The sequence below is a fragment of the Globicephala melas genome, chromosome 15 (assembly GCF_963455315.2).
Source record: "Globicephala melas chromosome 15, mGloMel1.2, whole genome shotgun sequence".
Taxonomy (NCBI): Eukaryota; Metazoa; Chordata; class Mammalia; order Artiodactyla; family Delphinidae; genus Globicephala; species Globicephala melas.
This window is the reverse complement of record NC_083328.1, coordinates 39,238,861-39,250,902: the sequence shown is the minus strand read 5'-3', so window position 1 is coordinate 39,250,902 and position 12,042 is coordinate 39,238,861. Positions and strand designations below refer to the sequence as shown.

General features: G+C 47.5%; 1 protein-coding gene across 8 annotated transcripts in view; it reads right to left on the bottom strand.

The window, feature by feature from the left end:
- The window catches only part of ZNF133 (zinc finger protein 133), a 32,057-nt gene extending 26,299 nt beyond the window's left edge, over nucleotides 1-5,758 (bottom strand). For 2 of the 8 annotated variants that reach the window (XM_070043734.1, XM_030872431.3), the window contains exon 1: nucleotides 1,350-1,742. Coding sequence is in view for 2 of the 8 variants with exons in the window: in XM_070043732.1 (XP_069899833.1) it covers nucleotides 2,034-2,093 (60 nt within the window). In the remaining 6 variants the exon portion in view is untranslated. Of the gene's footprint in view, nucleotides 1-1,060; nucleotides 1,200-1,349; nucleotides 1,743-2,033; nucleotides 2,229-4,496 lie in introns of those variants that run through there. The other 6 variants (XM_070043732.1, XM_070043733.1, XM_070043735.1 and 3 more) reach the window with 6 other exon arrangements.
- Nucleotides 5,759-12,042: the final 6,284 nt, after the last annotated feature.

Sequence of the window (12,042 nt, the reverse complement as noted above, 5' to 3'; positions counted from 1 at the left end):
GGGCTGTCAGGAGCCCAGGGTCCTCCCCTGGCCCACCAGGCAGTCCTCTCTGGGCAGGCAGGAGCTACAGGGGGCAGAATGAGAACCGAAAGGTTCAGGAGAGTCGCTGGAAACTCTCAAGCTCCAGCAGGGTAGGGTTTCCTCTTCCTTAAAGGCATCAGGAAGGGACCTGACACAGAAGAAAAGACTGCGGGCAGCTTGCTGGGAACAGAGCTGTTATGTAGGCTAGAACACGGGCCTTAGCTGATCCTCTCTCACCGCTGATCTTTACTAGGGAAGTTCACACTCACTGGGCACTTAGTATATACCGGAGACTGTTCCGGGCGCTGGATGAGTTTCACCTCATTCTAGCCTCCCAACCCAGTGAAGTAAGATTTATTATTTTCATTTTACAGATGAGATAACCGAGGCACAGTGAGGTCAGTCTCTTGCCTAAGGTGACACAGTTATAAGGTGACAGAGTCTGGATGCAATCTGGCCGTGGAGGCCAGGCTCTTAAGCAGGGCAGTGACAGCGAACCTCTGCGGGTTGTAAGGATTCTGTGTATCATTCTGAGATGAATCAAGATTGTTCACGAGGTGATAAGGGTTAAGTCTGCGTGATGATCTACGGAGTTCTATTTATTTCCCTTTAAAATTTCTCCGTAATAAAAATTTAAAATGGAAAGTAAGATCCCAAAGCCAGGCCACACCAGAGATGTCTAAATCCTTGATTCCCGTGATCAATGATGGTTTCCAGGACCTCTGAAAAACTTGCTCGGTGGGCCCCAGACGACCTCTTCCTCCAAGTCCCAAACCCAGGGGCGACCAGCCAAACTGAGACACCCCCCACACGCACCCCGCAAGATCGCGCCAAAATGGCCACTCCACACCCAGCCCATCCCGGGCGCGTTGGCCCACGCCGGCCGCCCATCCGCGGGAGGCCTCAGCAAAGCCGACGGGTAGCCGGGCCCGAAAGAAGACTACCAGCTCCCACCCACCAGAACTCGAGACACCTGGCACCGGGGCCTGCTGGCACCTGTCACCCCCTCGGAAACATAAGGCCCCCGAAGCTTACTTACTCAAACCCCTAAACCCGGGGACTCGTGGCATGAGCGACCGCCTCTCCCAATACCGCTATTTCGGCCAAGGCCGAACCTAGGAGGAGGCCGGAGCCCAGCAGCCGCCACCACTGGGCATCGCGGCTGGGCTTCACCCACGTCCCTCGGAGATGCGCGCCCACATTCCCCAAATGTGACACCCGGTAGGGCACGGCCTGAGCCACGACAGCGCGTCCCCGCCGCCACCTCCTCTCCCCACCACCCGAACCGTCTCCAGCCCCAGCCCGCAGGCCAGTCTTTCAGGACTTACCTTTCTGCGCGGGGAAGGGCACGGCTGCAGCGAGGGCCCGCGGGAGCCACACTCAGCAGCGCCACCAAAGAACAAGGGGTCACTAGAGCCACCAGCTCGGGGTCCACTCCAGCAGGACGCCAGGACTACACTACCCAGAATCTTCGGGTCGCGCCGGGACCACACCTCCCAGTATGCTCGGCGCTATCAAGCGCGCCGCCCGCCAGGCGCTCCCACTGGCCTCTGAGGGAGCCGTTTCTGGGTGACATGCTCCGGCCACCGGAGAATGGCCACTGTGGCGCCCGGATTCCCCCTGTTTTTTTTTCTTCAAACCACGTGGAGAAGGCATGTAGCGAAAGCATGTAGCTTCTCTCCGTGCACTGACCCCCTTCTCTAACACCTCCGCCTCAAAGACTACCCTCCCAACTGACCCCTGCAGTGACTTCCGCATCCGGTGCCGAGCCCGCCCCCTCGGTTGGCGGAAGTGACGTGTAAGGGGCGCTTCCGTTTGGCTCCTTGGGTGGGCGCCGGTGGGTGGTGCTGGGACGTGCGGTCTACCCCGCTCCAGTTGCGGGGAAGCGAGGCTGTGCTCGCGCTCCGTGAGCGCCGCGCGGGCGTGGTGTCCACCAGTTCACATAACCCTTGAACTCACTTAAACCCATGGCGGGGGTGGTTACTGAGACTGGGAGAGACAAGGCATATTACCGGGATCTCCGACCGAAGGAGGCAGACGCGGGTTCCTGCCCATGTCCGCAACCGAAACATCCCTCTGTGCTCCCTGAGGTCTTGTCCCTGTGTGGAGTCCACAGATTTATGGGCAGCCTCTCATCCATCTAGTGGGGGGACAGGAGCCTCATTGATAGACCATAGCTTGGGGCTGATCCCCTCATAGTCTTCGCTCTGTGTACCGGAAAAAGACAACAACCTGAAAGTTGAGAATTATGTTTCATTTGGTGGGCTTACACCTGGGAGACAGCCGCTCAGCTAGCTCTGGGGAACTGTTTCAAAGAGGTATGGGAGGAGCCAGGATATATAGGAGTTTTTGCTGAAAAAAACGCGTGGTTGAACCTCAAAAGATGACCACTAGTCACAAAAGAACACATATCTCAACTTAATGAATTTAGCACTTTTCTATGCATGGGAAGATGCAAGAGTCCGGGCTCAGTGAAATGATTCCTTTGATATGGCACTAGCTATCTAGGGCCAATATCCTGTTTTTCTCCATCCTGAAGTCGCCTCAGGGCGCATCCTCAGGGTGCACCCTCGGTGTGGCTGCAGAGACTGATGCCTTGACGGCAGGCAACATTCGTTGTTTATTGGAATGGCAGGCGCCATATTTTTTTTTTCTTTTTTTGTCCACAGCTCTCTGGGTCTTTGTTCAGGGTCAAAATGGGGCAGCACTGGTGCTATCTGGGATACCTCAACTGGGGAGCTGAAGAACACACCCCACTTCGCTGTGGAAGGGCGTTTCCACTAGGGCACCTTCTCAGTTCTGTTTACTTTCCTCAGATTTGCTTTCTGAAATTTTGTCCTCTAGGAAGACCAAGAAAATATTCACATGGCCCGGAAAGCCAGGGAGAGACAAGAATTTCCTAAAATTCCTTTTTAGCTCTTGGAGGCTGAATCCATCCCCTTCTCTTGCCCGGAAGCTGCCTTGTTCGTAATGAATTCCTTTCAGCCCCTGCCCTGGAGAAAGTGCCCAGTCTGACTTGGACCCTCTCTCCACATCCCTCTCTGCCGCACCCTACGACTAGTCATTCACCAAGAAATTAGTGTCAACTGAAAATGCACAAACTGAAAGTTGAGAATTATGTTTTATCAGGCGGACTTTCTGAGGACTTCAAGCTTAGGAGGCAGCCTCTCAGTTAGCTCTGCGGGACTGCTCCGAAGAGGGAGTGGGGGAGCCAGGATATATAGGAGTTTTGCAACAAAAACCAGGTAGTCAGAACATCAAAAGGTTACTGTTAATTAAAGAAAATTAGACATCAAGTTAATAAATTTAGTGCTTTTCTATGTATGGGAAGATGCAAGAGTCTGGGTTCACTCAAATCATTCCTTTGCTACGCACCTTAGCTATCTGGGACCAGTATCCTGTTCTTTCCCATCCTGAGCCCCCTCAGGGTGCACCGTGGTGGGTGAGGTGTGGCTGCAGTGGCTGATGCCTTGGTGGCCACAACAGCCTTTGTTTACTGATCGGGCAGGTGGCATTTTTAGTCCACATTAGCTATGTGGACAAAGAAAGTCAAGGAAGTCACCTGCCCGATCAGTAAACAAAGGCTGTTGTGGCCACTGCAGCCCCTCCCAACTGTGCACCCTGAGGCGATTCAGGATGGAGAAACAAGGGTACTGGCCCTAGGTATTTGGGTGCATATCAAAGGAATGATTTCAAGGAGCCTAGACTCTTGCATCTTCCCATACATAGAAAAGTGCTAAATTCATTAACTGGAGATGTCTGGTTTTTTTTAAGTAACAGGAATCTTTGATGTTCTGACTACCTGGTTTGTTTGTTTTTTCTTCAAAAACTCCTATATATCCTGGCTCCTCCCTTACCTCTATGGAACACTCTTTCAGAGCCGTCTGAGAGGCTGTCTCCCGGGCTTAAATCCTCAGGATGTCCACCGAGTAAAATATCATTCTCAACTTTTAGGTTGTGCTTTTTTTTTTTTTTTAATCCACACTGGTCTTCAGGGATGTGATGTGGATTTCACCTAAGAGGTGTGAAGGCTGAGGAGTCCTGCTGGGAAGAACCCATACCGAGGGGTGGTGCTGGAGAATAACAGCCACCTGGTATAACTGGGTGATTATGGCTTCCCTTACAACTTAAAACTGACCTACTGAGCAGCTTAAACCCTTGACGCAGAAAAGACAAGAGAGGGAGAGCTGACCTTTGCCTTAGGAATGGACCTGACAACAAAGACGAGATTTTCCACATCTCCCCAGGGTAGGTCTGCATGTTTTTGTACAGTTGAGAATAGGTGCGTGTTGTTATTGGTAGTGTGTGATTTACCTTTGCTTAGAGAAACATGTCATTGAGTTGAATGTTTTTTTTAATTTGTACAAATACATATTTTAAACTTTAGACTTTTATTTGGAAATAATTTTAAGCTTACAGAACGTTGCAAAAATAGTGCACAGGACACCAATACTGCCTTTACCAGATTCACTTACCGCTAACATTTTCCTCCAGCGTTTCTCTCTAATTTTTCCAAGTGAGCAAGCACCCGCATGCTCTCTCTCTCTCTCCTTTTTCTTCTTTGAACCATCTGTAAGTTGCACACACCATAGACCCTTAGTTCTGTCGATGTGTGTTTCCTAAGAACAAGGACATTCTCTTACATGACCACAGTAGTTACCTGGTTCAGTAAATTTAACACTGATGCAATATTTTACATAACCTGCCATCCATACTCCAGTTTGACAACTGACCCAAGAGTGTGTTTTATAACATGGCCTTACTCTAGCACAGGATCCAGTCTAGGATTTGAGTTTAGTCGTCATGTCCCTAACTTCCTCTAATCTGGAGTATTTCACAGTTGTGTTTTTGTCTTTTGTGACAACATTCTTGAAGGGTCAGGACTTCTTTTTGGTAGCTGACCATTTCTTACTGGGGTTTACCTGAGGCTCCTACATGGTTGGATCCAGCACTGACTTGAGCGGAATTGTGTCCTTCACGGGGCATCACATCTGGTGCTGCTCGATTTCTGCCTTGTACTGAAGACCATATCTGGGGAGACACTTTAAGACCATACATCCATTGATGATTCTTGCCTAAACCAGTCTTTACTGCGATGGTTACCAAGTTATGATTTTCCAATCAGCACTAGGCATTTAAATAGGATGCTATCTTAAAAGAGAAAATACAGAATTTCCAGGTAGCAATGAGACATGGGGAAGCTCAAACCCCTGATCCCAGTATCACCAGAGCCATTCGGAAGTGCAGAGGACTGGGAGAGCTCGGACAATGAAGCATGAAGCGGGCGGGGGGTGGGTGACAGGAGGCAGGAATGATGATGGAGGCGGGGGCTCCATGGATTTCCTCACCTGTCTGGCTGAGGTGTCCGTACTCAATCCTGTCCATTGGTGAGCTTATAAAATTATAACAGCACAATATCTAATTACTGAGAAAAGGAACATCATTGATATATTATTTTTTAATTTAAATAATGCATCCGTGTACCCATATATTTAATATTTTCAGAAAAGCCGATTGTCCCTTAATAAGTTAATTAATCAATTAATTAATTAATTTGTTATGCTGCACAGAGGCTTTCTCTAGTTGCAGCGAGCAGGGGCTACTCTTCGTTGCGGTGCGCGGGCTTCTCATTACGGTGGCTTCTCTTGTTGCAGAGCACGGGCTCTAGGCGTGAGGGCTTCAGTAGTTGTGTCGTGTGGGCTCTAGAGCGCAGGCTCAGTAGTTGTGGCGTGTGGGCTTAGCTGCTCTGCGGCATGTGGGATCTTCCTGGACCAGGGCTCAAACCCGTGTCCCCTGAATTGGCAGGCGGGTTCTTAACCACTGGGCCACCAGGGAAGCCCAATAAGTTAACTTTTTAACCATATTCATAGTTAAGCAAGACTGAGCATCATAAAATAGATAACTAACAGGGACCTACGGTATAGCACAGGGAACTCTTCTCAATACTCTGTAATGACCTATATGGGAAAAGAATCTAAAAAAGACTGAATATATGTATAACTGATTCACTTTGTTGTACAGCAGAAACTAACACAACATTGTAAATCAACTATACTCCAATAAAAAGTTTAAAAAAAAGACAACAAAAAAAATGGGTAGGTCCCAAGCAAACCAGAACAACAACAAAAAAGACTGAGCATCATGATCAGATTTTTTTTTTTTTTTAAGGACAATTGCCAGCGTCAGGAAAGAGCAGATCCTGAAGAAGGAAGAAATTAGGGACAATAAGAAGTAATATACAGGAGTAAAGCCCTGGTAAAGACAAATGAGATTTATTACCAGTGAACAACTGGGAGTCATCAGAAAACTCATCTAATGTAGACTAGCGTCTTCAAACTTGAAAATGCTGGGGATTCTGACAAGATGCAGATTGTGACTTGGGGACCTGAGCTCCCAGGAAGGGGGATGCTCCTGGCCAGGCAGGGCCCATGGCAGTTGTCAGTCCCCTGGAGGCACCTTGTAAATGACAGGAGGGTGTGGATAAAGCGAACTACAGAAGGAGCAGCTGAATGAGGTCAGTCCTGGAAATGGGTTGACAAGATATCTCAGTCTAGATGAGAACCTAATGGTTCCTTTGGGATTTTGTTCTCCAATAGTTCCACGAGGGCCCGATGGCCCAGGTATGACTCAATTTCAGGTATAGGCTACTATTTCTTTAAGCTCTTCTCAGGAGCCAGATACTGTGCTTTGCCCATATTACCTTCTTGAACCTTCAGAACACCAAATGGAGATTCCCCCCTTCTTGTGGATGGGGACACAGAAACAGAGCTGGCAGCAGCCAGTAAGTTGCAGAATCCAAATCTGAACCCCTGTCTGGCCCCCAAATCCTGCTCTTTCCACATGTTAATGAAGTGCCCACCACACACCACTCGCAGGGCTCATTAAGTGAATGTGTTGCATTCCCCGCTCCAGCAGCACAGACTATCGGGGAGAGGGATGTGTCTGCAAGTAATTACCGTCCGGCCATGTTACTAGACAAAGGACCAGAGAGGTACCAGCTCTCCACTCTGCAGAATTCTTTGGTTAGAACTGTAACAAATGTCCTTTTCCAATGTAGAATCTTGACAGTTGAATAAGCTGGAGTAACATTAGAGATAATAAATGACTGCATCTATCTTAATTCTTTTCCTCCCAACATTTTATTGTGAAAATCTTCTAACACAAAATATTGGAAGAATCGGAATGTCCAGACGCCCACCACAGTTACTATTTTACCATATACATATATATTTTTTGTCACACCCCTCGCTATCTGCCCATCCATTAGTCCATCGAATTTTTGGATGCATTTCACAGTCACAGACATCAGTTCACCCCTAAGCACTTCAGAACGCAGGTCATTAACTAAAGTTCAATATTTGTTTACAGTCCATTTTTTAAGTTTACTTACAGTGAAGTGCACAAATCTTAAGAGTGTCATTTAATAAATTTTGACAAACGCAGACACCCATGAAACCCAAATCCTTCTCTAGACACAGAATGTTCCCATCACTCCAGGAAGTTCCCTTGTGCCCCTTCCAGCTAAATCCTCATCCCCACAGCCTCAAAGGCAATCACTAGATCAGTGATTCCTGTCCTAGAACTTCACATAAATGGAATTAGCTTTTTTTTTTTTTTTTTTGAGAATCCTGTGGCTTTAGCAAGCAGTTGCATACGTTCAACACACCTTGACTAGACTCCAGATATATACTTGGAAAAGAATTAGTTTAGGGAATTCCCTGGTGGTCCACTGGTTAGGACTCTGCCTTTCCACTGCAGGGGGCGCAGGTTTGATCCCTGGCTGGGGAGCTAAGATCCTGCAAGCCGTGCTGCGTGGCACGGCCAAAAAAAAAAAAAAAAAAGTTTACAGGAAACGTTAGTTTTAGCCGAGTGGTCAAGTTTGGAGGGTTGCACAGGCAAGCCCTTCATACCAAGGCAGACACATCTACAGACTAGATCAAGGAGCAGAGTGATCCCCAGGGTGGGAGATTCAGTGACTTACAGCGGTCAGCCCCAGGGTGGGGCTGCTGGGCCTCCGGGCATCCTCAGATACCTGTGTCTGTACCTGCTGTCAAAGATACCAAGATCCTTTGAACTCTTAAGATTTTTTTTTCAGTATTTCAAGGTATCAAATAGAAGCGATACACTAATCTTCCACAAGGCAGCAGAGACTGACAAAAATACCCTTCTCCCCTTGGCTTTTGGCTGTGATGACACAATCCTGATAGCTAACATTTTCGGAAAGTCCACACTGTCCCAGTCACTGTTTGAAGTGTTTCACACGTCGAATTTCACTTGGTAATATCAGTCAGTACTATAACATCTCATACATGGCAGGGTGTCTGTGCCTCTAAAAGTGAGAAAACACATTTCCTCTAAATATGCACTTTGTATGGTAGATTTTAAAAAAACTGAGGCCTATGGAGAAAGATAATGAAAGAAATGGCTAGGCTAGACAGAGGCAGGCCTTGGGACTTCCCTGGTGGTGCAGTGGTTAAGAATCCGCCTGCCAATGCAGGGGACACGGGTTCGAGCCCTGGTCCGGGAAGATCCCACATGCCGCAGAGCAACTAAGCCCGTGCGCCACAACTACTGAGCCTGTGCTCTAGAGCCCGCGTGACACAACTACTGAAGCCCGCACACCACAATGAAGAGTAGCCCCCGCTTGCCGCAACTAGAGAAAGCCCACATGCAGCAACAAAGACCCAACGCAGCCAAAAATAATAATAAATAAATAAAATTAAAAATAAATAAAATATGGGCTTCCCTGATGGCACAGTGGTTGAGAGTCCGCCTGCCGATACAGGGGACACGGGTTCATGCCCCAGTCTGGGAAGATCCCACATGCCGCAGAGCGGCTGGGCCCACCCATGAGCCATGGCCGCTGAGCCTGCACGTCCGGAGCCTGTGCTCTGCAACGGGAGAGGCCACAACAGTGAGAAGCCCGCGTACTGCAAAAAAAAAAAAAAGAAAGAAAGAAAGAGGCAGGCCTCTATTTCATTCTTAAGGAAATTCCTTCCTGGGGAGACTCTGGGATCCAAACATAATGAATGATTTTTTAAATCTATTTTTTAAATCATTTGATTTTTTGAAATCATGTATTGAAAATGTGAATAGTTCACATTATAGAAAGTTGAAGGTATCAATCATAAGAAATGGGCACAGTAAATTTATGAGTAATTGTTCTTAGGCTTTAAAAAGGCAAAAGAGACTGGAGTTGTGAGTTCCATTTCCCCTTGATGGGTGGCACGGGTCAGGAAATCCAGCTTTTAACCAGCTGTGACCACAGCCAAGACATTTGACCTCTTTGGGCCTCAGTTTCTCCATCTGTAATACGTGGGTTTGAACTAATCACCTCGCAGGGCCTTTCCAGGAAAGTCCAGGGTACTCTGACCTTTGACCTGAGACCCCCATCCACTGGAAGCCCTGACCCTACTCTCAAAGTGGCTTCAGCACCACTGAACAGCAGGGGGCACCCTCTACCTGGGGAGGCATTCCCTCACTGTAGGCCTCTGGCCATCCAGGCGGAGACCGGGCACAGGCCAGCAGCTCAATAGTCAGGGCTCAGCTGTCCGGAGCAGCCATCCCCTGAACAACCGAGGTGACCGCCGCCTCAGAGGAATCCACTGATCTTGTATCTTTCCAAATGTCTGTGAGATTGAAATATGTAATTGTATTTTAAGTATGGATACCATTGAAGAGGATGGAAATCATGACAAGGCCACACTCCGGGGCCTTGATCTTGGACTTCCCAGCCTAGTGAACTGTCGGAAATAACTTGTTTAAGTCACGCAGTATTTTTGTTTTGGCAGCACAAACGGACGAAGCCATGTGTTCACGTAAGAAAACATCTTTCACTTAAGGAACCGATACAAGAATCCTAGCAAAGAACTCGAGTCAAGGCATCTTCCAGCACCCTTCACCTCCACAAGATAAAAGCAGAAGCTGGAGATGCTGCACATTCTCTTCTGGTTAAAGAACATTGCATTTGACTGTAACAAGAGTTTAACCCTGATTATATCTTAAATTGTGTTTGTTCTGGCTAAAGACTGAATTCCAGGCTGGTGTCTATAGTAGGATTCCAGCAACTTGAGAATGAATGGATTGTGTTTCCTTTCAGCCTTCTAATGTCTTGGTGAAATGAATATATGTTACTGTTCTTACATATCTCACCAGTGAACCATCTTCAACAGGAAAAGAAAGCTTCTGCTAGCCCGATAGCATTTTTGTGCAAATTAGAAAAAGATGCCCCCTTCCTTAAGGCATTTTGCTTTTCCTGAAATTTTTCCTGATAGATATTCATTTCTACAAGGTCTAAGATGTAAATTGCCCTCCTTAGTTTTGTTCAGTGTACATACTGCACGGTGATATCAAACCGCTCTCCTGATAGGTCCAACCAAGAGACAAGGAGAAGAGCTACTTATTTCATAACACTGTTTTGTAATTGCTTTCTTTCTACCCTTTCCCCTTGTCACGAACTTTTCTTACCTGGAGGCAAACATAAAATTTCACCCCAGTGATTAAGAAGTCTATACCAGGTCCCAGCAATTAAATACATTCTTGGGAGAAGACACTCAGCTAATAGCTAGATGACCATAACAGCAAGCAAAGAAAATTGTGCACACACACACCCTCAAACAAAACAAAACAAATTAAAAAAACCCGGAAGACATCCCAGTCTGGTCTGGCATGGTGGGGAGAGGAGAGTATCTTTTTCAGCGGCCAGATTAGCTTTCATGCTTTTATCACATCTTCTGAACGTGTATTGCTCCATTGTTTTGGAATTACAATCGTCTGCGATCTCTTGAATCAAAACCAAGCTCTATCTGTATACGTGGGAGAATATAAGATGCCTCCCATGGGAGTGTTCTGGAGCTCCAGACCTAGTCTCCAGTGCCCGGTGGTGGGCATCCGGCAGCTCAAGCCTGTTCCCTTCCTTCCCAGGCCTCTTTCTCCTCCTTGGTCCCTTGATCTCCATTAATTTCACTGCTCTCCTCTCAGTTTCACCGATGATCACCCACCTTCCCAGAGCCTTTCCCAGCATCAAATCAGTTACCAAGCACACCCTGCCTGCTCCAGATTCTTAAATCTGTCTGATTCTCTCTGTTGCCTTGCCTCAGCCTTAGGTGTAGCCTTGAGCCCTTTGTCCTTTCTCTCTGGGAGTAACACAACAGCTGCTCAGCCCTGGCATTTGGAAAACTCCTGACCGCCTTTTAATTTTCTGCTCTCCTGTTATCTAAATAGAGCTCTGACGATTTACCCAAACTGCTTATAAACCCCCAGGGGCTCCTTGCTGCCTTCAGGATAAAATCTCAACTCTGTTCCAGTCTACCCCGACTCAACCCTAGTTTTAACCTTCACTGTCCTACTTTCTGCTTCCCCTCTGCACCTCAGGTCTTCCTGGCCACTTCGAACTGCTTAGAATTTCCTCAAAACGTTGTGCTTCTAGCTCCCCATTGTCCAGGACCCCATGGACTGAATGTCACCCCTCCTTCCCTGGCAAGCTCTTACTCATCCTTCAAGGTCCAGCTCAAGTGTTGCCTCTTCTCAGCAGCTTCCCCATACCCTCTTGATCTGACTTTCCTAGGGCAATTTACAAACCTCTGCCTTAATATATTTTACCATGGTGTGTTGCAACATGTTTCTCATGGTTTCTCTCCCATCAGGAATGATCTCCCCCCAGGCAGGTGCCGGGTCTCATTTTAGCACCTGTCGCTCTCAGAGCTGACACTCAGAAAGGACTCAAGAGCTGGCTGAACCCTTGAAATGCAAAGATAAGAACAACGAGGTGACTCCATGGATGCTAAGCAACTTCTGATGAGCGTCAAAGATGGAAGGGAGGAGGCTGCTGTGGCCTTGGTGGGCCACTGTTGTTCAGAGAACCAGAAAACTCAGAATGTGTAAAATCAGAACTTTCCAGAATGTTCTCCTGTTTTGTCCGCTTGACATTCGGGGGCTCTATGGGACTGTGGCTTTACAAAATGAAATAAAAGGATCTTTGCTGTTGACTGTAGAGTGATCATCCTTAGAAAGACAAACACT